We start from the raw sequence: 27,725 nt of genomic DNA on the forward strand, positions 1-27,725 counted from the left end.
TTATCGAAAAGGACTGAACAGGCTCAACACACACATGCACGCGCACGCATAAGCACATACACACCATCTCTCCAGCCTGTTGATTTATGGAAACAATTATAATTCTGGTGGAGTCTTTCTGAGCTGAGAAAGTTTGTAGCTACAGTAGAGTGTCTCATGTTGCAAAAAGGAGACAACAGAAATGGAGTACTTGGGTATCCAGCTCTTATCAACAGGAACAAGTAAGTTATCTGTCCTTTACAAGATTATTCAACAGTTTCTAACAGCTAATAACTTGTTTTTATTTCTATATGCTAGATGCTAAGAAAAGAATTAAGAAAACTATTTCTACTAATAAACTGAAAAGGGTAGGAATAAAATCACAGGGCTAAAGCCATGAGATCTGTTTTGAAACCTGAACTAGAGAAAAGTTGTATGATAGACTATGCTAACAGTAAATATATAGTTATGAAGTAGTGAGGAGAATTTTATCATTCATGAGAGTTGAAATGAATCCATAGGAGATTTTTGGAAGGACTTAAAACTGAAGAGAGAACTGTGTTTATAATGAGTGTAAATGTCTGGTTATGTAAAAAGTTGTATGAGAGATATCTATTGTGTATGCATTAGCATGTTTTTAAAAATGAGCTCAGCATGCCATGTATTTCTGTGTAGTACTTTTCATTAGCATAATGTATCCTTGCACGTTTGTAACAATTGAGCATAAAGACTTACACATGCACCTTTTCTCACAGATCTTTTACTTTCAGTGCAAGCAGCAAATTCAAGTAGTAAAGAAGGTCACAACAACAAAGGTTTTTATAACTTGTGTCTTTAAAGGATATTCTGACTGAAGAGATATTTAAGAAGCTCTTCTATTTCGCCATTAACTATTAAGGAATAACGATCAGAATTCTAGAAGAGGGAGCAATCTCACTTAAATGAATCTGTAACTCGTAAAGACAGAAGGCAGGTCGGTGACCTAAGAGCAACAGTCTACTTGAGATTTAATTTTCATTATGTTGTTCATGAACACCCAGAACACTGCACTATAATGCACAAATGGATACTGACATGGATCCTGCCAATTTTGCTCTACAGATCATACTTTTACATTATCTTTCTAATGGGCACTATATCTTTAGCTTGCAATGACATGACTCCAGAGCAAATGGCTACAAATGTGAACTGTTCCAGCCCTGAGCGACATACCAGAAGCTATGATTATATGGAAGGGGGGGATGTAAGAGTGAGAAGACTTTTCTGTCGAACTCAGTGGTATATGAGGATTGATAAAAGAGGCAAAGTGAAAGGGACAAGAGAAGCAAACAACAACTACAGTAAGTACTATTTTTGCTTTTCCTAAGTTTTTAGAAATTTATACATCATTGTTTCCTATTCCTTGATTTACCATAATTCCAAAAGAGTTTTGTATCTTGTACTGACCATTGTGTAAAACGAGTTTTCCAATTAATCGCACAGCAGGACATTTGCTATTGATTTTGAAATGCGTCATTTTAAATACTGCATTGTAGATCTGTTAATGTATTAGTTACAGCTGGGAACTATTAGCAAACAGAGAGCCTATTTTAACAAGTGAACTAAGGTTGTATGTACAAAAATGTATAGCCACCAACTCTCCTCATAAAATACTCCTGAAACATTAAACCACATTTATATAGAGCACAAACTACCTAAAAGTTTGGTGTGTTTGAGTTAACAATTAAAACACAGAAATACTAGAAAGTTATGGAAAGAATTATGTAAACTCTCTTGCAAAATCTTTTAGATAGTTTGCCAAGCCAGGAACAAAATCTATTATAGTTTCTGCAGTTCATTATTACAATGATCATAATGCTGAAAAAATATTCTTCCCCTTTCTTCCAAAACCATGACTCATCTAGAGAGAATGGACATACAATATTTTATCAAGCTGTAGCGAACACAAATTCTGATCTGGAAAATTAATTGTTGTACTAATATGTATTTTCCACACAAATACCTATATAATCCTTGATTAATATTTGAAGACATCCATTTTTACAGTCACTATTTTTGCCACTTTGTCTTTTGTGTTGTTACAATTGTATTGTTTATTTAGAGAAACGTCGCATCTGCTTGAAAAGGCATTACTTTATTAAGATGTAACAGGAAAATGCATAGGATTATACTGCACATTTCAAAACAAAATTATTAACAAAAAGGGGCCGGGGACATGCTGGTCTAGTGTTTAGAGACAAATAAAAGGACAAATATATTCCCAAGAATGCTATTTAAAAATGATTTAATTTCTTGTATATAATAGTGTGCTTTTTATAATAGCAGCAAAAGAAATGCATAAATCAAACTTCAAGAACTGCTAGTGTGTTTGAGCCTTCAGCTGAAGCTGAGTGCTTGTTTCCTAAGAGAGCAGCACTTTCGCGTGCTACGCGCCTGGCTAGTGGGCTTCATAATTTATTCCTTTGCTTCATGACTACATTAAGAGCTTGGCAACTTGTGTGGCTAAAACTGCATTGACTAATGTTACTGTTTCTTTTAAAATTTGTTTCCATATGTCTCCTTTCTTCCTACACTATTACATAGTGAATAACCATACTCCTCTGAAAGACAACACATGGCCAGCAGCCAACTAAATTATTTGGTCCATATTCAAGAAGACTCCCTTCGAGTTTCAGGAGGGCATTGCTACAATAGAGATCCATAGGAGTAGTTTTGAAGTGAAGTTGTTCCCATAAAAAAAATCACTGGAAAAAATGTTACTGACTGTTGAAACTGATTCTTCTGAATTAATGCAGATAAGTGAATATTCACAGTACCAAATTTTTTTTGTCTTATTATTTATAAACACATTATGACAGCATCTAGAGCTAAGTAATTTATTATACAGAGTTGCTTTTTAGTTCCACGATGCTTAAGTAAAACTTTGTTAGCAATTTAGCATTATTTCAAATTCAAGCAGAGGTTCTCAGTTCTCTGAAGGATCCCATTCTGCTTAAGCACATTAATAACACCTATAAACATTCTGTAGAGCCCGTTATAGAACACCACATCCTCTTGTGCCAATGATGTAGTCTCTTGCAGTTTCCTGAACACTTAATGATAATTTAGTGATGCTAACTAACTATTACAAATTACAGAAAGTCAAACTTGAGTCACTAAACCCTTACGTTTACATTGCAGTGGAAAAAAAAGCCCAATCATTTTTCTGGTAATTGCTATGAGTATGATGAGAAAACCATTACAATTTCATTTGGTTTATCTGGTAACTGATGTGCACTGTGATGAGCTGCCTTTAAATTAGCAGAAATATGTAGGAACTTCATATATCTTAACTTTAATTTATCTATTGTATCTTAAGGAATAACATCCAAATGCTTTTGTTGAACAAGTATATAGGCAAATATAGACAAAGAGGACTAGAAAAATGTGGACACTGAGAATCTGGATTTTCTGAGAAACTAAAGAAATTAGTACAGTACAATATTATGGGAACAGTTTTTGCCATACCTTTTGCTCAACAAAGATGTAAACAGCCTTTCTGATAATGTGCCTATGGCTCTCTCCTAAAATCAATAACCATAAAGAAAATTTTATTATATGAGGGGGCAAAAAGCAAAACAAACAAAAGACCCAGCAAAAATAATGCCCACCTGGACTAGTACACCTTACCTAAGGAAAAAAAAAATTAACATTAGAAGTTTAAAGAGGCTATTTTTATCCAGGTTCTCTGAAAAGCATAATTTTAAAACCATACGGATGAAAAGGATGCATTTCTGTATGTTGAAACATTCCTGTTCCATGATTTCTGAAAGTTAGTAAAAGGTAAATCAAACCTGTTTCTTAGGATGGAATGCCAGAACTGCTGCAGTCAAACTGATCAGTGGACATTAAAAGTATTGCTCCAAGAGGTTTCTTCTCATTTTATCCCAATTTTCCACTTACATAATAAATAAAAGGAACTCTTTTCCTTTTGAATTTGCTAATTTGTGCTACTAAAATACAATATGAACAAAACAATATTTTTACCTATCATAACATAGCTTCATGAAGGAAGCTGTCCTGACAGCTCTGTAGATCAAGTGAGCTACTTCTTTTCAGCCCATGAGGTGTGAAGCATGAATATTGTGAAGAACAATCTTCACACTGAGAAATGTCTGTAGAAGGATAACTTCATCACAGCTTTGGCAAATGCCAAAATTCATAGAGGTTGTCTTACCAACTGGTACTATAAGAACACAAAGATGGTGAGGAATTAAAGTCTTTGTATTTCAAACTTCTCTAATTACAGAATAAATATATATACTCCTACTATGAAAGTAACAGCATAAATAGTGAAAGTGTTAAATTTTCTAAGGCTTTCAATTAACAGCCACTGTATTAAATGTGTGTGGATTCAAATTTCACATCAGAACTAAATACTGAACCAAATCTTCACTCACCAATTATAAGTAATCTGTATGTATCAGATTTTTATTTCTAAAAAACATTAGAATTTAATTGCTTAGTTATGGAAATATGTGTGTGCTGTTTCAGTGCAAGCTAACTGCCAAATCCTGTTTACAACAGTGCTGACCTTGTTAGGTACCCAAAGAATATGGTTCTGCGCACATTTCAGAAAGCAGTAGAGCCTTCTGGTGGACATAAAGGTGATAACTCAAGAGTGAACTAATCAAATCAGAGGACAGTGATCTCCACTAAGTAGAGGAAATCAATTTGCACCTGACAGCTTTGCTTTCAATCTGAAAATTAAATGGCAGAGGGAGAACTGAGAGTCACCCACTGAAAAACTAAATCAAGAACTAGGCAGCAGCCAAGAGGTTAGGTCACCCAGAAAAATCTGTCATTATTCATAAAAAAATTTCTCATTTACAAAAACTTACTATAACTTGCCAAAGCCTGAACCTTTTTAACAAAAAATAAATTCTGCATCTTGTTCAAGCAAAAGAATCTAAGTGGGCACACAAAATGCACTTTCTGAATTCATGATTGTAAAATGTGAGATTGACTGAACAAATCTTGGAGATAACAAACTAATTTGCTAACTCTTAATCTTTGATAGAAAAATAAATCACTCTTTATCACTGTTTATTCCTGCCTTCATTTCAATTTGCATTTCAGAATTTTGCCAGATTTAGTTAATTTTGTTCAGAAAAAAGGCAGCAAAAATCAGGGTTTGTTTTGACTCTATCCAAGAGGATTTTTAACTATGACTGGATGATGCTTTAGGACTTTCCATGCTCTGTTGCCTTTGGAATCTCATTTTAAAGACTTCAAAGGGTCTCTTAGTTACTAGGAAAGCCTTCCCGGAACCTGATTCCTAACACGTCTGATCCTATCATATTCCATGTGTGCTCTAAACCCAGAAAGTGCCTATTTCCTCTTTTTTGTCAGTGGGTAAAGCCAACCAACGAAAAAGTAGAGAAAGTAGTCTAGTGGGCTCTTGACATGAAATGGCTGAAATCTTGATTACAATTTTATCTTGGAAAACTACTTCTATTTTGACCACAATCCAAAAAGCCAAAGTTTCCAGCAATATTAAATGAACTTCAACTCAGTTTTGCTCAAATGTAAATCCTAGCTGATGACAAAATACACTTCATGCACATCTTAGTGGTTAAATATTCTAACTTGCTTAGAAATCAGAATTACTTCCACTAGCTTATTTTATATAAGCTTCTTAGCATAAAACAAATGTAAGTATGCTATATTACTGTATACATTTTATTTCTGTTGCTTAAATACATATTACATAGATGAGCCAAGAAGATTCAGCTCCTGAAAATCAGGTATTTCAAGACAGGTCTTGATGGACTAGATGCAGTTAAGGGTTATGCATGCTCCAGACAAACAGAAAGTCTGTCTCTGCAACTGCATTCGTGGTTTTTCAAGATATTGTGGTTCAACCAACACTTTGGTGCCAGAAGAACACAAACCTTCACTAACATGGAAGTGGTTTTGCTTCACATTAGAACTCTGCTAGTCTTTCCAATTATAACAGAAAGATTTAATTCAAATGGAAATATAGACGTATCCTCTCAAAACCTAACCTACAGCACCAAGGATGACTTTCTCTCCCACGGTAACTAAACAAACCTAATATACCAGACTCCCCTGCTGCCTCTCCAGTTCTTTGTCTGGCAGAGGGGGTACCCTCAAGTGGCAGCCAGCAGAGAGATCTATGCCTATCCCTCAGCCTATGCTTCATCACAAATCCCAGGTTTTCACCCTCAGCTGCTGATGAAGATGGGTTTTAGCAAAGATGCAGGTAACAGAAGCAGCTGAGTTATACTGGTCTTAGAGCTTCTGTTGAGTTTTTTGGTGAGTGTAGCATTTGGGGAGGTGAGAAGTAATCAGGGTGTGAAGCTTGAACAATTGCAACAAGATTCTTCAGTCTCACCTATCAACATCCAGATCACTGCTCAACTGGCATAGTGTAAGAAGGGTGCCACAGAACAAAATTAAAACTGTTTACAACTTCTGAATTTACCTCCTGAATCTTCATCACCTTGTCTGTTCTTAGGCACTTGCCAGCTGAAAAAAAATGTGTAAAGCCAGACGGCAGCAGTTTACACTCACTTTCCTCTCACTCTCATGAACAAAAATGATTGCATAAGCTCTGTGGGGGAAAACTCAAACCTCTGGCCTCAGGCCCAGGCAGCAGCTCCGCAAGTTAACATACACCAACAGGGCTATGCCTGCCTGGGGGAGCTTCAAAACTGAGCTACCATCAGTCTGAGCGGTGACAAAATCTGAATCTATACACACTGCCCTTACTGATTCCTTTGACCTTGGTACACCCTCATACTCCAGCTGTGACTTGGCAGTTTTTCTGTATCTCTCAATACTAAAATTTATCAGAAATGAGCAATAGTGCACTTTTACAGAACGATCAATCAAATTTAGTGGCCAACTGCAGAAGCAGTCACAGGACACATAAATTGCAGCTCCTTTTCCCCCACAGTTTTCCCCTCCCCACATTGTTTACAATTTCTGAATCTTCAAAAAATTCAGTGTTGTATCATTAAATATGTTACTGCTCCATCCTAAAGAAAATGTGCTGAAGTGGCCCTGACCTGAAGCTCCAGAGACTTGAGCCTAATCCAAACTTCTAAGCAATTTGCTTACAGACTTTGGGAAAATTCTTCAAACTCTCTGTGCCTCTTTGAAAAAGAATTATTCACCTTCTCTGTAAAGAGCTTTAAAAGTATTAGTGAAAAAACCTTCCAAACCACAAGAGAATTGTGTGTTAATCTTATAAACATTAAATAATTTGATAATAGAACATTAATTGACTAACTGAAAATTAACTAAAAGTCCTGAAATCAGTAGATAGACAAACACAGAGCTCAGATGAATCTTAAAGAAGCAATTTCCATACCAGCAAACAGAAGAACTAAAAGTCCTGAAATCATTAGATAGACAGAGAAACACAGAGCTCAGATGAATCTTAAAGAAGCAATTTCCATACCAGCAAACAGAATTTGGTATAAAATTTCCTTATACAGTCAGTCTTGCAAAACAAAGCCCAAACCCAGATATTCCCCTTCACAGCATCCAACTTTCTGTATAATTTGAGTATCCGAACGTGATTGTTTCAGATTTCTAGGATCCTGGAATACACAACAGAGTTGGTTTTCCTCCCCATCTTCCTTAAAGCTTAGGAAGACCAAGACATCCTAAACCATATAATTACACTGTTCCACACTACAAGATCTATCAACTACCAGTATATTTTGGAACACGTTTCTCCTCAAAACAGAGTAAGTTTAGGCAAATGTAGGCTGTTACTCTTCATGGGTGGCACACTGCTTTTGTTGCATAATTGACTGCCTATGACTATATTTGGCAACTGTATTTCAATTGTCTCGTTTGACCTTTGACATTATTTTTAAATCTGGATATGAAAGAAAGATCAAGTTAGCCTTCCAGTGCATGCAATTTAGAAACATTATTAATAAAAAGTTAATAGTGAAAATTTTTATGGCAGTAACATAATAGAGGTTAACAATCATAGCACTGAATTGTCACACTTTAAAACTTTCATAACACATGACATCATTTATTCAAATGGAAAAAATTCTTTGTAACAATTGGCGTTGAAAAGTTAGAAGTGGATATTCAAGATGTGGCCCACAACTTCATGAAAAGACACCAAAGAAGCAATAAAAATACCAATGCAATCAATAGGCTCTTTTGACTATTATTTAGCTTTTAAAACAAAGAACAAAACCAGGATGAAGTTATTAAAGGGTCTAGATACTCTATTCAAAACACTGAAATCTTCCTTCTGCATCCAGTTTTTTTTTCGAAATTAAGCCCAGGCAGAATATGGATAGATCAACTCAAAACTACAGATGAAAACAGCAAACATGACCATTCCATGGCATTGATAAACACAGTGACTTCAACAGGGACCAACACACACCACTCATGTTCATCTCTTCCACAATGATACATTTTGAATACCCCCACAACCTGGGGGATTTTTCTTTTTAAGGTGTTTCTTAGCATTAGTACGTCCATTTTTGGTAAGGTGGCTTGCTTCCTTTTAAATGTGTCAGCAGACACTGGGAGGTGCTATAGACTATAAAAAGAAGGTGATCAGACTTGTCCTTGGCTATTTTGATACCTTGGATTTTTAACAATTGTCTAACTAGAATGTATTGTATTTCAAAGCAGAAAAAATAGCCCCAACTGTTAAAAAGAAGCATATTTTCCTTAATAACCTTGCTAATTGTATATGTTTTATTATGACCTTGAAATGTCACATGGGATTTTATATTTCAATCAAAAGAAAACGTTTACAGGGAAAAAAAAAAAAAAGAGATAACTTTATGTCTGTTAAAACACAGAAATTATTTTAGATGAACATACATGTTATCTAGAGCTGAAAAAATATTAGAGGGAAAAAGTAACCACAGTCAGCATCAAATTTGGAAAAGGTTGTATGTGAATCTGTGCTGCTCAGGTGAACTGGTGCCGTTGTTCAGTGGCTGTTTGTGTGCACAGCTGGAAGGCAGTAGCAAACATGGAGTTTTACATGCCAGGTGTGTGGAAATGCTCACTGCAAGAGCTTGCTGGCGTCTTGTATAACACATTCACAACATGATATGGTGATGATAGACCTGCTCTCTGAGTGGTCTACATGAACTGTAAGGGTGGCAATGGTCAGTCTCTCAGCTAGTCACTAAGCAGATGGATTTGGGAGAGAATGCTGATCTAGTCAAGGGAAGAAGGCAGCAAACAGTGGAGTGATTCCATCCAGTGTTGTGTAGGTCCTTGTGAAAACAAGAGCTGTATCCCCTGACAGAAACTCTGAAGTAAACCAGAAAGGATAACTAAATCCTGGAGAGTGCAGTCAGTACTAACACAATAGGAAACTGCAACTTTCACCAGCTTTCAAAAGCAACTTAAACTCCACCAAGCTAATTTATTTCCTTTGGAATAGCCCAGGCAGCTTGGGGACTGCACATAATGTGCAAGATGATACACAGAAATCCAAGCAGTTTTTGAGTGCTTATTGGTGACACTTTACAAGAATTTGGGGAACTAGCTATGTAAATCCAGCACAGAGTGATTCAAATAATGGAACTTGCTTGCTAGAGCTGCCTTACAACAAGGGAGATTTATGCTGTGGGAAAGGCCAGCACAAGATCTCCCTCAGCAGCTGCCCTTCATGCTTGCTTGTAGGAAAACTGCACCTGAGAAGTCCTGAAGTCATCACAGCCATGTTGCTTCCCAATGCTACAGCAAAAAATTGTAATAATACCTTTACATAAAGACAGGAACAAATACCTGTGCTCAGTGAGATTCATCCCAACTGAATTCCACACATGGCAGGGGTGCCTGCATTAGTTCAGCACCATCTTAGCAATACCATACTAGAACATAGCACAAAAAGAATTCACTGCCATGTACATCTCTGACCACATCTGAACTGCAACTGTGACAGAATTCACACAGCACTCTGCCTACAAACATTACTACTAATCAAAAGCAAAATTGTATACAAGTACTTTCAAACTAACTGGTGACAAAAAGCCATTCTTCCCATTTAAACAAGCTCCAATCTTCTAACCAAACTTCTGACGTTTTTTACTGAGCATGGACATTCCACTTAGTATTTCCAACAAAGACTGAAAACCAAAACCAAATAAAAGGTACATAATTCCCAGGGCAACCAAGTTCTTTAGAGTACTCTAAATGACTGCAAACCAGTCATTAAAAAAAGAGAAAAATTTATTAATGCCAAAATGATGATCCCAAAAAGACAATTAATTCACTCAGGAAACAAAATACCACATCAGGTAAGGGACAACATAAGAACTGTGGCAAAAACCGCAGCAGGAAATGGGTGGAAAGCCTCTTCCCTGTAAGGAACCCTCTCCTAACTGCTGGCCAGCTACAAGGGCCTGGCTCTGCCCTCCTTCCTCTCATTAGTATGAGAGGAATCAGGTACACAGGTGCTTTGAATCTCTTGCTCTGTTTTGCATCCTGCCACCCCATCCGTACTGGCACTGCTTCACAGAGCTGAGCATTCCCTCTGAGCATCCACTTCAGCAACAAGAAAAGCTTTCTTATTGAGGCTGTGAAAGACAGTCTGGCATGTTCTTCTACCTCACTAACAGTGCAACAGCCACATATTTGGGTGAATTTGTGTTGGACTTTGTAGTAGATATTTATTAGTTCATCTATTTTGAGAGTAGACTTAGGAGAGTCTGCTCAAATTATAAAGTAAATGGCAAGAGTCCTAGGCCACTTATACTCGTCTCTTTAAATGCCTTTTAAATTGAGCAATGAAAATAACACAGCTATTAATAAAATCAAGCTTTTAGATTATTATACACCAATTTCAATCAGTATGTTTATATTAGCAAACTGGCACTCAGCCTCCTTTACCAAATATCAAACTAAAATTACTTAGCATGCCTTCATTTCTGATTGCACCCTTATGTGACTTGGGAAATTCAGTCTATATTACTGAAGAGAACTATCATGCAACAAAACTAAAGAAAAAAAATTACCACATCTTTCTAGGAAACTATTACCACATATTTCGCAGAAATCATGCTCTGTTGACTTTTTAGCTAAGCAATACAGTGTTTTGAATTTGAATTCCTCTAATTTAGTCATTCTTCTAGGACACATTCTGATGAAAACTTCTGAAATGGCACTTTAATCCAGAGGGAATACTGGAAGCAAAACCAGTCTATACCAAAACCATAAAACTACCATTAGACCAAAAGGAGAATTTTCAAATTATTCATAACATGCAAGACAAACCCCGCTAATTTAGTTTGGTGATGAACAGCCTAACTCTGATCCAGGGAGATTATTTAAGAGAAACAAATTAGTAACAATGACTATATCATAAAAGCAGAAATTGATCTAGTGATAAGAGATATATTTATCAAAATTTTACTGAGAAATTATTGGAGAATTATTCAGAACCACCCAACATTTGAAATGGAATACACTTCTATGTTTGTCAAAACAAGACTTTTTCTTCTTAGATAACAAAACATTCAATAAACACAAGTAAGTACTTGTACACTGTCCTTTTCACATAGGATCTGTAGACAACATAGAAACGGCTCCCTAAAAGGGCTGACCCAAGGGACTACTCAACTACTCAAGGGACACTTCAAGCTACCTTAAAAAAGGGCAAAACTTAAGCCTAAACCTCACAGCATATATATGGTGCTTACATTTCTACATCACTTAAGGTGATATCTACAAAAATGTGCAAGTTGCCACTGTTATGCAACTGTGTGAGACAAAAATAACAGAACCCATGTTTTCTGACTTTGTCCTAATCACATTTAAGGGATAATCTTGTATATATACGATAAAGACACTTTTCTCCTCCTAGGGCTCAATTAAAATCATGAATGCCATTACAAAAATCTTTTTTCCCTTTCTTCCTCTTCACATTACTGTTCACTGTTTTCTGTCTGTGACATAATTTTGTTTAGGGTATCCTTATTCATGTATGAGACAACAGAATAAATATTAGTTTTGTACAAACTATTTCCCCAATAGATTCCAAAGGCGGTCACCTCTTTTAAGGTGATTTAGAAAAATGAAGAATATTTATGTCTGTATACAGCACTGTAAATATTGAGGATTTTGGATCACAATTTATTATATTGTCTTGTTCATACTTCAACAATGCAGTTCTGGGTGTTTTCAGCTGAACTGAGCTTAGCAAGGAGAATTGTTTGTTACAGTGCTTGTTTCCCGAGTTCACTCTCCAACACCAGACCCATCACAGCAGGATGGTTCCTTTCTTTGTTTTCCTCTTAAGAGCTATCTGGCAGCTGCACCCCAAACTAGCCTCTGTCAGTGGATTCCTAAAGAATTCTGCATACATCACCTCTTGTAATCACATGTGCTGCAATCTATATCACAGGTGGTATTGCACAAAAAGGGCAATTTTGAGCCCTGTCAGACCGTGCCATATTTGTTTCATTAATTTCAATTTCTATGTGAAAAAAAACAATTCCCTCTCTGTGTGCATGGTATTTGATTGAAATAAATTCTCAACAACACAGAGATGTAATCAACATGAGAAAGCAATTGCCAAGAAGTACAGCATTAGCTCTTTCCAAAAAAAAGTCAAAATATGTCTTTTCTATTCATAGTGACTTAGGGATGAACTATGGAAAACTATCACTGATGGTCTAAATAGCTGCTGTTGAAAGTAAAGAATATTGCACAGCTGGGGAGGAGTTAAGTTACTGACTAGTGGAAAAGCTATCTAACCCTGTGATTCATTAGGAAAAGTTTGCTCAAGAGTTGAAAGACCCATATTAGGAAAGAGACAAATACATGCCATTTGTAAAAGTCTGGCTCTACTGAAATCAGTAAAAGTTTTGTAACTGATGCCTATCCATGACTGAGGAGTTTATTTTAAAATATGGCAAATAATAACTATTGCTTCTCCAAATCCATGTGCTTTTACTTTAAGATATCATTTCATAACATTGGTAATAAATACTGGGCATAAAGGAAAATGAAATTCCTGTTCCACTATTAATCTCTTCCTGACTTTGAAGTCAGAATGACTTCTCTGTCTTACCAATATCTATGTAGGAGTGATGCTGCTATCGCTATTTATTCTACTTAAGATATGGTCTGAAAAGTGCAGGACATCAGAATATACCAATTTAGGATACTCAAAAAATAGTTAGCTGTCCCTTTTCAAATAGATGTGCAAATTTATATTTACATATGAAAGATATAGCTGGAAGTTTATTCTAATTTTTCTGACCTGTATTAAAATCCCAGATTCACATTTCTATACTGACTAAAAACTGATACCATCATTTATAGTGAATATATAGTCAATAGTAGAAGTACAATCTCATTTTGTGAGATTTTTTTCCACCATAGAACATTTGCATTTACATATGAATCAAGAATATTGATATTGATATTGATATTGATATTGATGGGGGAATTAAGGTGGCACAAAAAGACAAAGTTAAGAACTGCAGAATTACTTTGTTTCATTTTGTGTGGTAAAAAACAACCATCATCTCAGCAAACTTGGGTAGTGTTTTCCCAGCTCTTTGCTGCAATACTTCTGAAGTCACAGATATTTTTATGCAAAGAAAGAAAAGGTTTCTTCACCACTTTAAATCCTTGGAATAGCCATAATTGTTTCAGTCAGAGCAAAAAGCATAGCAAATCCTTTACTAAGAACAGGTTTTCTTTATATATTTTAGAACATACCACCACGGGCACAGCCAAGCCCTGTGCTCTTTTAACTGTACATTCTTCAAGGCAGTTCAAAAATTTCCTGCTAAGTTCAATGTTACGGAGTCACTATTCTTTTATGTTGCAAACATTAGCAGAGAATAGTACCATAAGGAGTAGAAATGATCATAAATGCAGTGCAGGCTCAAAAAAGGCTGTCAAACTGAGTCTGCCAATCACAGAATTATGCAAGCTTAATGCAAATCCACCACAAAATAAAAATGTAAGAGCTGAAAACCCTTTATTTGCACATGCAGCATGTGCTACCCAGTCCAGATTCTTATATTAAAACCCCACTAACAATTACCTGAGTCATCTAATTTTATAAACCTATGGAAGAAATCGCATTTTACTCTTCTTCCTTAAAACGAACATTTTATTCTTCCCTTCTTGAACAAGGTCCTTGTTCAAGCCCATTACTGAAATGTATGTTTTCAAATATCTACAACTCACAGACCAGCTGTTTCCCAGATTTTAAAGGGGTCCATATATTCTGCTACAGGTTGCTTACGTAGTACTTCTGTGGAGCTCATCAAACTTCCATGACACCACTACATATAAGAACAAACTGTAGCAGAAAAAATTGAAAAGTGGAACATTCTCAAAGGCTCCTGACTGAAGCTGTTCTCTAATGCTTGAATGGTATGAAATCTGTCATTTGTTTCAAGGTCAAGAGAAAAGTATGTCTTTACACTTACGCCAATGCACAGCACTGCTGTCCATCAAATAGGTCGGTTGATTATCATCAGAGATGGAAATCTGGAATTTCACCAATATAACAATATGGATGCCAGAATGGATCTGAATTTAAGTTATTAAATCCTTTACCAGACTGGTCACAGATATCTTTATTACAAACAGTCACTGTATAGTGATACAGCAGAACCCGTGTGCTTTGAGAGCTAAGAAAATGAAGTACTGCAGTTTGCAGGCACAGGAGAGCTCACATCCTTCCTTAGGCTGCTCAGGGCCACAAGAGATTTTCCTTAGTTAAAAAGAAAGGTAAAGGTAAAGGTAAAGGTAAAGGTAAAAGCAAAGGCAAAAGCAAAGGCAAAGGCAAAAGCAAAGGCAAAGAAAGTGAAGCGGTTTCTACCATATTTTACATGCTCTGGTCAATACAAGAAAGAATACTTCATGTGGAGTTCTTGGTGATAATGCAAAGGAACACTGGTAAGACAACAGGGCAGCTTTCTAACTTCATAGTTGCCACTTTTTATGTTCCCTCTATATATCTTTAGCTAATATAAACTGATAATTTAATTAAAATAAATATAACTGTGCTGATTCACACATGGGGATATAAAAATTAGAACAAAAGCAATGGGAAACTGGATTATGTATAACCAACAATATACTAAAAATTTGTTAAAGTTAATTAAAATATTTAAAGAAATATAATATGGCTAATCCTATAATCTATGAATTGTTCAGCATTTATTACTTATTCCATTACTTTTTTTACATTAGCTATGACTGATAACTTCTTCAATATAAATCACACTATTCTATCACAACACACTGGAATGTGAGTACTAGAGATCTGATTTCTCCTTGCAGGGTACAAGTAACTGTCACTGAAAAGTGAGGCAACTATTCCTATTTAATGCAAATAAAGCAAAGCACAGAAAGGCTGTGGACTCTAGAAAATAGAAAATGTTTACATTATTCTAGTTGAAATAGTTTTCTCACCGACTTCCTGATATTATGCACCTGGACAAAAGTTAGAGTGTGCATGGATACTTTTATCACTAGGTTCAAGATGGTTACTCTACATCTTAGCATTTGCAGTCAAAACTGAGAAGTCCAGATTTTCCAACTAGTCAATTGAGCTGAATTTAAAAAGACAGATTAAAAAGTCACATAAATAAATACAGAATAAAAGAGAAGTTTGGCTGCAGCTCCTACAGTCTACTTGCTCTGGTAATAGCAAGTGGTCCTGTAGCAGAGGAACAATTTTCTCTGCTGGTGCTGATGCTGCTGTTTTTCTGTTTTGGTATAGAATTGTAAAGCAAGATAAAAATGAAGGGTAACAACTGGATGACAATTACACATTTACAAATATCTGGCCATGTAAACAGAGAGGTTTCAAAGTGCTGCCTGTGTGTAATAGCCAATATTCTATTGATTTCCCTGAAGTCAGGCTTCCAGTCAGGCTTAAATTTTAGACAGGTAAAAACAGGGTGTTTACCTGAAGGAAGGAAATTAATTACTTTAGGCAAAATTAAGACAAGGAATGACCTAAGCTATTTGAAAAAACAGCAATGGTAGGATAATTGACACACGTTTTGATCCATATACTGAGCAAGACAGGAGAAACATCTGCTACAAAATCCTAATTTATTTATCAGAATTGAATTAGATTATTAGATTGGTTTTGATTTTAAGGGGGTTTTAATTTTCTCCTTCTATTAGTTTATAATTTAGTCTCTGGTCTTATACAGATTTTGAAAGTTCAGCCAAATCTAAATTATTTGTCAGCAGCAAACCAGAACAACTTGAGCGGCCATACACATAAATATATGTCCAGTAGTGTTTTGAAGGCAGGAGTGAGCCAGCTGGCTTCTATCAATTCCCACTCTGCTAGGCAGCAAGGGGTTAGTACAATTTTCTTAGCAGCTTCTTGCATTTTGTACCTTGGAAGGAATTACGTAGTGCCTGCTTGTGTTCTTCTAGACACTGTAATTGATATATTTAGATATCCAACTTCAGCTGTTCCTGCACAAAATAGCAGATCTGATGTGGAAATGGAACTAAAATCTATGCAGTTGGGCACTGCTTGCCCTACATTTTACATAACTACTGAGAGTGGGAAAAGGTGTTTCTCTTCAAGAGGGATTGCAGTGTTTATGACTGAAATGAGCTCTTAACTACGTGAAACAAAATTTAACTGTCTAAAATTTCAAACCATTTAAAACTCTGCTTGTACACCATAGGCCCCTCAGGATATCTTCAAGCTCTAGAATACTGCAGCCACCTTCTTTATTCTGCAACCACTTTCTGAATTTTACTTATTTTAAATAATTTTGGTTATTAGCTATTTCTTGGACCACTTTCACTGTTAAAAAGTGTTGTACTATATATTTTAACTGATAACACATTGCAGAATGTCATTATAATGAATCTACAGGAATTTAATATTTGCTTTTAATGATTTGTCTCAACGATACATAATTTTAAGTTATCCTCAAAGAGCACAGGAAGGCTGTTCTTAGATTCAGTTTGTCCCCAGAATATGGCTCTGCTCTTCCTCTTGTCAAGCCTGTTTCAGGAACCAGAAAAACTGCCACAGGAACAGCTGGAGACAATACACAGAATAAAGCAGCAAGTCATTGAGCTCAGGGAAAATTGCATATAAAAAGATCAGATTCTATGTTGGATTTCTTTTTGCCCTGTTTAGCTGAATAAATCCAGCACCCCTTGCCACGTTATATTTAGGCTGATTTTGCAACTGCCTGAAGCCATTTAATACAGGTGATATACAAGAAATGCACCTGGATTTAATGTTCCTCAGAAGACAATTCAGAGAATGAAATACTTGTACATGGAAAAAGCACGTTAACATGCACTCCTTTTTTTCTTAGACAAACAGAAGAAAAAGTCTTCTATAGAAACAACATGAATAATTTCATGTCTACTGTGATCACTAACTCAGGAAAGGAGCAAACACAGCTCATTACCAGATGAAAACACAAACTAGCATAATAACGAAAATTCTGTAAAAAGACTAAGTAATCTATTTAAAGACTTTTGCATTGCGGAAGAATTTGAAAAACAGGAGGCTGTGGTCTTATGTGGAATTTTCCAAGTTCAGATAATCAAAATAGCTGTAGACACTGAAACTGAATCTGGGAAGTTTTCCACCTTTAGTTGGATATATCTTATTTTGCTTTGAAAAGGTTAATAAGCAACATTTTACATTTACTTTTGGTATTTTGAGTCTACATTCTGAAAGTCTGCAGAGCTTGAAAGCATCATTTCTTTTACTAAAATTGGCACAAAATATTTAAATACTAGAAATAGCCTTCATCTGAGCTGTAGGGAAAGCATTTGTTGTACAAGTTCAACTCTAAAGTATTAAATCATTAATTTTATTACTGCTTGGAAACAATTACATTTTGTAAACAGTCATTCCACTCTTTTTTTTCCATATTTCATATCAGTAAATTATTAATGCTGTAATAAAAGATCATTTTTTCAGACTGAGGATTAAGACTTGAATTTTACATGACAGTATTAATTCTAAAAAATAATATTATTCTTCATTATAACCATATGTTTAGCTTCAGGGCAATTTTTATTGGAGGGAAGTGTAGTTTCCTGCAAAAATGAGAAATGACTACATGCTGTCTAAGAGGCTGATCAAGAAAATATTTATATAAAGCAGTGGAGATCAGCAAAGAAAAGACTTCCAATAAGTTTAATGAGACATTCCCAAGAGAAGAACTGCCTGGGGCAGCATGTTATTCAGTTGTTACTATGTACTGCTATTCACAAGTCACACCTTGAAACTGAAAAGCTCCATAACTTTGCAATCTAGTTTAGTGAAAAATGTCACACCTTTTGGTTCTGAAGATCAAATCAATAGAAATATTGGAAATAGAGTAGTCTGAATAGCTAATGTTCAACAGAGACATGCACGGAAGGCATCAGTTTAGAGTCAGAACATTCTACACCAACTCTTACTATGCCACCATTTTCAATGAAGAATGAAGCATTTGATTTATAAAACTATCTCCTAACTCAGCAAAATTAACAGAGAGTTAATACAAAACTGAGGCAAACCAGGTTGTACAATAAGGAAAAATACTTGAAAATTTTAAGGCATTTCTCTTTAGCAATTATTATTGCAATAGGGTCAATGAAATTCTCACTCCAGTAATTAGGGGAGGTAGAATTTACAGAGTGCTATAAACTGATGAGGACTGCATTACATTTATACACTTTGAAAAATTACTAAAGATAGATACTATGGCTTTTAATATTTCCCATTGCAGATGAAATGTGTTAAGTTTAAAGTAAAGAGGAAGGTGTATTTCCAAACATAGTTCAAACCACACTCTTCACTTTACACTACAGTATCAGCCATCCATGGTTGGAAGGGCAGATTATACATCTGATGATGCATAAGAAACTGTGTAAATACTTTGAACAATGCAGACTTAAGAGTGGAACTTGGCTTACCCCTTCCTTTTCTGCAATAAAGGTAAACACCCACAAGTCCAAGTACACATGCAAAGAACAGATCTTGTAAGTAAAATAACAGCATTTCTAAACAATCATTTTAGTTCCCTGTTGCATCTTCCCTCTTATGTTTGGTTCTTATTTTGCCTTTTTTATACTGTTTTCACAGAGTTATCAAGTTAGCAGTTTCTTTCATAAACCTTGGCTCATATTCCATAACTAACTTATCTGTCAGCTGTTGACTATCACCAGGACAATGTTTTATCATAAAGTTGTTGCATCTAGCAATCCATGTATCAATTAGTTTGTATGACTGGAAAACAGTGGAGATATCTGTGGATAAGGTAATGTCAAATAAAGAAAATTTAAAATAATAATCTAATGGAGTACAAAAAATACTTTAATGGACTTCTGTTTAGCACTTAGTTGATTTCAATACAGTAGGTCTCCTCTTTGTGCCCAATGAAATGCAAAAGGGTAATTAAACATCAGCTACTTATACTAAACCAAACGTTCTGTACACAAACCAAATCTTGCAAGCAAATCCTGCTGCTTGAGGATGCTGAACACTGAGCTGCAGCAAGTCCCCAAGGAATACCTCTCTATCCTTAATCATGTTCCTCGGACAACTACAATTTTTCCTGCTTGGAAATTACACCCAGGACAAACCCAGGAGTTTTGAGTATTTCTCCATGATATCCAGATGTCTGGCATCTCACTGAAGCAGTAGCTTCAACTGTTCTCCTGAAAACCCTTGACAGATCCATTATTTCTGTTCAGATCATTTTTACAGCCATATCCATATTTCAAGTGCTTCAGAGACTCTACACATGCACAGCAAATGCATGGATACGGCAAAAAGCCCCTGAAGATCTTTTTTAGATCTATGCTGTAAATAACAACATATATGTGTTTATGATGTAATTCTGAGTACCACAAGGGGAAGACAGAAGAAAGTGATAGTGAATGTATGTAGCAGCTTGTTTTCTGTTAATTAATTGTTCATTAAAATCACATCCACAGACAGAAAATTCCTGGTGTGGAGAAATCTCCTGCTTTGTAACATATTGTAACATATTTTAACATATACCTGTACATTTATTTCTACTTAAAAAGCTTATGAACAGGAGTTCTGTGAGGTACCATCTAAGAAACTCCTTTATTCTCTTGCTAAGAAAGTACTCCATATAAATGCAAATTCTCCTTTCTATCAATTTTAATTTAATAATAGGGAAGGGTAAAAATTAAGTCATATTACAAAATACCTTAAATCAAGACCTTTATTTGCAGTAATTTTTTTACTGTTAGTTTTTATATTTGAGAGAGAAAGAGCACACAAATATTTTTACCTAAAAATGAACTTCATGATGCATCTATTTTAAAATATTAAGACTCAAAATAATTAAAAATATTGTAAAGTATATAATATATAAAATATATTTTTAAAAAAAGCAGATAAATATTTCCTGAAACAAATTACTTTCAAAATTATCCAATAAAAATAATCATTTCACTGACAAGATTCTTCTGGAAAAACATTTAATTGTAATACACCAGCTATATACTGTGCTGGCTTACCAAATGCACATATGTACCAATAACAGCATGAAAGTTTTCCAAGACTGACCATCACAAACCATATTTTCTGGCTTTAAGAGGCACAAACATTAACTTATTAAGTGCCAGAACAAAAGAATAAATTAAATTATTATCATTAAACAGTGTCTTCTAAGCAAAGACGAGATAAGTTTTCTTGGCCTTGAATCATTTGCAAAGGTCATTTGAATTCATAAATATGTACTCCAAATTCAATTAATGAGAAACACAAGTTAGTGAAATTTAGAAGTCACATTTTGTTTTGACTCATTTTCCATCCAAGTCTTTTCTGCCCCTCTGTCCCTATTTAAGATTTCACATACTTTATTTTTAAAGACAATTCTGCTGAGGAAAGAGTGTTTCACAAGCACATTCCTCACAAGTGCTAAACTGTCAGTGCCAGCCTCCCTACCCCTAAAAATCATCAACAGACTGCTTTTTTTCAACTTCACTGCAGAGAGCCACAAGAAATAAAGTGCTGTATGTATCATATGTGCTCCCACAACACACATACCCGGCAGAACAGAAAAGTACTGGGATGAAATTGCTGTCACCTTTCTGGAAAATATAATGGATGCCAAAACATCTCTTTGAATGAATGTCTACAGACACTGTGACTCTGGCAAACTGAGGAGCAGTGAGCAGAAACCTTACATGATAGACATTGAGGGGATACCTGCAACATATGAAATGTCTGGAAACAGCTGACAGGGGACTGACCTCAATGTGTGCTTCCCAGAATCTTCCTGAACAATCCTGGCATACTGGGGCAGTTCCCTAGAACATGAAAAGAGATCTCCCTCTGTGGTTCTGCGGTCCCTCCTCTTCCAAAAGCCCCCTGAGAGGTTATACCTGCCCGTGGGATCTTCAGGCATCAGCAGCACTTACTGGATTCCTTACAGCTCTCAGGAGCCAGAGCTGCAATTGCTCTTTCAGCCTCTTAGCTGACAAATGAGTAAAGAGAAATGCCCTGATCTTGCTAAATCACAAGGCTCTTGCTACTTTGTTATAGATAAGATACTTTTATCAAGGGTATTATGGGCAAACACAAAGAAACTGCCTCTTCAACTGTGTCTGCATACTGATGGAAATTACTTCAATCTAGTCTAAAAACAGATTGTGTAGCAATAAAAGCAAAGATTTGTTTTAACAAATACAATGTCTGTGTGTTGTAAAAGCAAAAAGGAGTCTAACAAATAAAAGGAAGATGAAAATGCTGATTTGAAAATATTAATTGAATCAGAAAACACACTTAATATCAGGAAATAAAAACAAAATTATCAAATACTACTTGCCAGGAAAGAATGTGACAATGTGACAATGCTCAATTTTATAGCAATCATATAACTGAATGCCATTTTTCACCATAAATTTCTGAGGTATTGCCCTGCCATTCAGGCTACAGTTATGGAAAAAGTCTACACATAAAAGTGTCTGCTTCTAAGTATTGAGGAACTGTCATTCTAGACCAAAATGTCAGGAAACTCAGCTCATTAATGACAAAAACCTGATACACATTTCACCCACTGACACTGTTGTGTCAGCCTAAAGGCTTGTTTTGTTTATTTTCTTTTTTTTTTTCTACTGGGTATCAACTGTGTGTTATTTCATTTGTACCAAGTGGTTCCAAAAACAGCTGCCACCATCCATAGGCATCTTTTCCAAACTACAGCCCATCTCTGCTGAGAGTCTTTTACATGCACCAGAGTAATTTCAGCTCTGTAGGAAACTTCATTCACTGCAGGAATTTTAAGCTACATTTGATACACTGACCATACAACCATATAAAATTGTTTGGAATTTCACGCTGATTTTATAGGAAGTACAGTTGTTTTCAATTTTGGATGCCCATCTCTAGGTTGTTTTTTTTTTTACTTTTCCTGGCTTTAATCTGATTTCTTTCCCAGTTACTATGTAGTGTACTAAGTCTTCTCTTAAACCTCTTCCAAACTTCTCTGGGGATGCTTTAGATAAAGCAACTGAAGAACACAGTTTACATTTTAATTTTGAAATCAGGGATATTTAAGACCTTGTTGAAGCTTGGCCTTCTGAATTTCTCCTCATCAACATCTTATTAATTTAAGCAAGCCTTTAGAGGAATTTTGGTTGCTAGAGTATGAAAAGAGTATTTCAATGAAACAATCTATGTATAAGAATTTTCTCTTTCCCATCCTAGCTTGATGACTTATTTCTTTTCATGAATAGATATTGAAAGGATTAAACACCTTTACTTCAAAAGGAAGCACATAAGAATAGAACTTTTCGTTTAAGACAAGGAAAGACACTGATGTCTCAACTGTGAATAAAGTAGAAGAACAAGTACCCCAAACCAAAAAAAAAGGAATTCCAACAAGTTAGTCACAATCTACTTCAGGCAAAAAGAAAAACCTAAAAAATTAATGTAAAAATTGTAACAATAATAATATTGCTTTGGACAAAACCTTTTGGCATTTCCTTTTTTAAAGCAGTAAGATTTCTTACTACTGTAACTTCAGCCAACATCAGCTTACTCAAGGAAATCTCAATTCCTATTAGCATGATTTGTTTTAAAAAGTAATTTTAAATCTTTCCTTTTTAAAAATTCTGTATAAATAGAAAACTCAAACATAGACTTTTTTAAAAGCTCCCCTTAAGTTAATGGCCAGCAGAGGCAAAAGAACAAATGGATATAAGCTGTCACTGAAGAAATGCAGATTGCAAATTACTACAAAGTCTCTAGCCATTAAAATAAATCAAACTCTGGAACAGCCTTCGGCAGAAACACTGGGGGCAAAGAAATAACAACTCCAATTTAGTATTGGCAAAGTTTATGAAAAGAGAATTATCTGATGCAATTCCCAGTCTAGCAGAGCACTGGACTTGATGACCCAGAGATCCCTTCCACTGTTGTGTTCTTTGTTAGGCTAAATGCAGATGTTCATCTGTTTTTTAGCCTCACTGTGGTTTTTCTAAAGTGAAATTTAAATGATAGTTAATATAATTTTTGTAAGTTTCGGTTACAAATTACCCTTTGTTACAACTATTGCTAGGCCTACAGAAGAGTGGAACTTGTCAAAGAATTCTAAAAGCTTTACTTAAAAAAAAAGCTGGCTTAGCATTATAGGGGAGTACAGAAGTATAAACACTCTGAGCTGAATGCCCAGCAGTGCAGACGTCACTGGAAGAGGGAATTGATCTGCAAAAGAAAAAAGGACGAAAAATATACCCATACTGACACACCAGTAATATCAAGGAGAAAAGTAAAACAACACGAAGGAAAGCAAAGGACAAGAGGAGATAAAAATGTATAGGGAAGGAGAAATATCATAGTTACTTAACACCTTTCTTAAAAACCTAACTAACGAAAAACCATTACTGTGTGGCTGTGAAAAGTCAATGCCAACTTGAAAGGAAAAAAAAGGAAATGTTTCGTTAAAGAGGAAATTCAGGTGATAATCTAACACATGCCTCTCTCCCAGCTCCCTCACTTGTCTCCCCCATGCTTAGCTAGCTCTTGCAATTTGCCTCAAGTTGGCTGCCTTTGAAAGACCCCATTTTGGAGAAGGAGTCACAGTGCAGTTGCTATGGCAGAGTTCTGCCAGTGACTCAATATTGAAAGAAATAGCTCAAACTCAGATACATAACTTGAAACTATTGCTTAAGAAAACATTAATAATATTTAAGCTTGAAAACAACCTGGTGTTCTTTAATAACTTGCATAATCCCCCTGCCTTCACTTTTTTTTTTTATATTAACAAAAGAATATTTTTTATGTTGCAGGTAACTTAAACGTATCATAGTGACTACAGAAGAGTATTGCTGATATGTATCAGTGAGATGAAAATAAATCAGGTTATAGAAAACAACACTAAATGTTTTCTGGTTTTGAATAAATAAGCTCTCAGGGCAGCCTTTAATGATTTTCAAATACACGTATCTTTACAGCTCCGGTCAGCCATAAAAGCACACAAAGGTCAAGCAAATACTTTATCTTATTTAAGACACTGTGGTCTGTTTTCTATCACTCGCAAGTTCTAAGGTTTACACTCTTTCAAGGGGATGATACTGCTACACAAGACTTCAAAATAAAGGCTTTACACAAATTCTGTGAACCTTGATGGCTAACTACATATTCCAAATGAAACCCTGATCCTGATAAATTCTAAGCTACACTGATTTTCTGAAAATAGAGCAATTACTTATACATCACAACTTCAGTATATACTTAAAAATGACCACCATACAATTTTAAAGTGGCTCTATGCAGACAAGATCACAGAGGTAATTCTTACAGTTTATCCCTTTCTTCACATGAATACACATAATTTTTCTGTTTTCCAAGAATAAATTCAATAAACATGGAAATACTACAGGATGTTAGTTCAAGGAAACCTTCTGAATTAACTGGAGAACAACCGACCATTTTACAGCCCTTGCTGTGTGCCTTTGCAGGTATTCTAGAAATCCGAACGGTGGCAGTTGGAATAGTGGCCATCAAAGGAGTGGAAAGTGAATACTTTCTGGCAATGAACAAGTCAGGGCGACTCTATGGAAAGGTATGGATGCAAACTTCTCTTATGTGTACATCCCTACAATCTCAGAGGTATTTTGAGATGTAGCATTTGAATGGTTTTCTATAAAGCAGATTCCTAACTAAGTAAAATGTATTCTGCACTTATCCCATGCATCCCATATTAGGCTTTTATGTCTATTTAATAAATTCAATGATTAGGTCTTACATACATCTTCAAAATTTGGAATACTAAGGGGGAATATAGAAAGCTAGAATATTCAATACTCAGATTTCAGAGGCCAAATTTATTTATTAAAATATTCCTTATATGCAGGCTCTATAATGCCTACTCTTCACCCATCCTCCCTAATCTAAGTATTTAAAAAGACACTTGTACTTGCCTTACCATATTTTATTATCTACTCTCAACAGAAAGTCTGCAACGAGGACTGCAACTTCATTGAACTGATTGAAGAAAACCATTATAACACGTATGCTTCTGCAAAATGGACACACAAAGGAAAAGAGATGTTTGTTACACTAAACCACAAAGGGGTTCCAATGAAAGGTAAAAAAACAAAGAAAGAACACAGAGCATCCCACTTTCTTCCTCTGGCAATATCCTAATCACAAATGATCTATAAAGAACTAGTTCCAGCAGGAAGATTAATTTTAAGAAGACTGTTTGACAAGATACCAAGAGAGGCTGGAATACTACTGAGAAACTGAACAAGCTGGACTTGCGCATTTATGTTTATTTTTAAAAGACTACACGAAAAAGATTTGAAAATATACACAAAATCAGATTTACTAACTAAAAGTTGTAAAAAATTCTAAAGAGCTGTACAATCATTATCTTAGTCATTGTAACTGGGTAGTTTCTTAAATTAATTTACCCTGAAGAATAAGTCATTACTTGATTATCTGATAATATTTTATTTAAAAAAACTATCTGCTTCTTAAATATGGCTGCTATAATAATAATAAGCAGATGATAATGTTGTGTAAAATATGTCAGACTTTAAGGCTGCTGGAATGAGTTGTCAGATTATCAAGTCAATAGAAAATGTGGAGGCTGAGCAGTATTTTAAATACTTCCCCAAGAAACTCATATCCTATACATAAACTATATGATCAAAAAAAATATAATCTTGTAAATGTTTATTGTTGTATTCAGATAAGAGAGTTAGTTTGGACAAATTAAGTTTACTCTAACACAAAATGTTCCTATCTATTAATGAAACAAATACCTAATGCTGCTCTAAAAGATGTTTCAAATAGTGTATGTAAAATAAAAATAGGAATAAATAATGTACTTCATCTCACTTTTCACAAATTAACATTTTATATAACAATGAAGCAAAAATTCAGACATATTAAGGTTTTTTATGTAACATATCCTATCTTTTGTATAATTCCTGTTAGGGCATACAGCTTTCAATATTGTTTTTCCATTCTTATACATGCTTTTTCTGTTGTTACAGCATTAAACTTTATTTTAAGTTGTATTTGAACTTTATTGTTTTAAGTTATTTAAATGTTATTTATAAAAAAAAGATACTTATTAAGCTGCATCTGTTTCATATGCCTTTAATTCTAAAGGAATAACAAAATGGTCTGGCTGAGATGCATGAATTTTTTTCTGTGACCAGACACAAAGCCTAGTACACAACCCTCCTGCCAACATACATTGGATGGCAGACAAAAATGACAGCCTGCAGCAAATCACACAACGGACATCTCAAAAGAAACAATGCAAAAATTTTAAAAATCTATGCCACATACTCTTGATAATTGAATTACTGGCATGCTCAGAGTTATGCCAGGTAAAAGAAGGTTACAGTTCCAGCAGGCACTGTAAATAATCCTAAGATGGTAGAACCTCCAGCCACAGATACAGAAATACGTGCAAGCCTGCGTGACTGACTAGTTTGAAACTACAGCTAAAATCACTGTGACCTGATGAAGAAAAGACATCTTAATTTTCTAGCTATGAAAGTGCTCAACTAAGCCCTACTTGACTTATGCCTTATATCATTTAATTCAGTTTCCCTAAATTTTTCTTGGGTTTGTGATAATTGCACTTAGATAAAGATCACCAAAAACTAGCTAAAGCAGCTGACCTGACTGGGACGGGGTCAAGTTAGTCAAAAATGGTCGTAAATGTTTCCATGTTATGCATTGAATTACAAGTATCTAGCGTCAACCATTTCTCCCTACATGAAACACTTTCATTTTAAAAGCATTCACAGAAAATGGCAACAATTTCCTTTGACAAATATTTAGTTTTTTTAAAAAAAATGTTGTTTAACAAATAGTGCCATTTGAAAATCAATTGTGATATTTGCAAGTCAAAAATGAAAGAAAATATAAACAGATCCATGCAAAAAAAAGTGTCAGTACAGCTCTATCAGTAAACCTTCACTGTGCTTTTGCTACTTTATTTATTACTTGTTCACTGAACACAACAGACTGTACTATAAAGGAAGCTTTTGTGCTGGTACCGCCCTGCACTACTTTCTGTGAATATTTAAACAGTGAAACAAAGCTCACACTTATGATCAACATTAACACACTAGCAGAAGTTTCTATATCTAAACTAGGTTAGCAGAAGCTTTGAAATAAAAATTAAAATAACAGAACCCCATTAGGATGGTTTGTGCTTAAAAGCTTTACTGAAGTTTTAATTTAAATGTATGTATGCACATTAATATAT

General features: G+C 35.1%; 1 protein-coding gene across 2 annotated transcripts; it reads left to right on the top strand.

Annotated features, from left to right (window-relative positions):
* Positions 1-45: 45 nt before the first annotated feature.
* FGF7 (fibroblast growth factor 7) lies at positions 46-26,424 on the top strand. 2 transcript variants are annotated; one of them, XM_041418736.1, is made up of 4 exons: positions 46-221; positions 1,125-1,319; positions 24,949-25,052; positions 25,442-26,424. In XM_041418736.1, exons 1-4 carry the CDS (start codon positions 182-184, stop codon positions 25,634-25,636), a joined length of 534 nt encoding a protein of 177 aa, XP_041274670.1. In that variant the 5' UTR covers positions 46-181; the 3' UTR covers positions 25,637-26,424. The 2 variants fall into 2 exon arrangements, with proteins under 2 accessions (XP_041274670.1, XP_041274671.1); XM_041418737.1 differs by having other exon boundaries at positions 104-221; positions 735-1,319.
* Positions 26,425-27,725: the final 1,301 nt, after the last annotated feature.

Source organism: Onychostruthus taczanowskii, unplaced genomic scaffold, assembly GCF_017590055.1.
Source record: "Onychostruthus taczanowskii isolate IOZ18803 unplaced genomic scaffold, ASM1759005v1 scaffold6, whole genome shotgun sequence".
NCBI classification, from domain to species: domain Eukaryota; kingdom Metazoa; phylum Chordata; class Aves; order Passeriformes; family Passeridae; genus Onychostruthus; species Onychostruthus taczanowskii.

Coding starts and splice junctions, on each gene's coding strand:
- FGF7 (XM_041418737.1), top strand. CDS start 1,034: ATGCACAAATGGATACTGACATGGATCCTGCCAATTTTGCTCTACAGA. Junction 1,320..24,948: donor AGAAGCAAACAACAACTACA/GTAAGTACTATT, acceptor GTGCCTTTGCAG/GTATTCTAGAAATCCGAACG. Junction 25,053..25,441: donor CAGGGCGACTCTATGGAAAG/GTATGGATGCAA, acceptor TACTCTCAACAG/AAAGTCTGCAACGAGGACTG.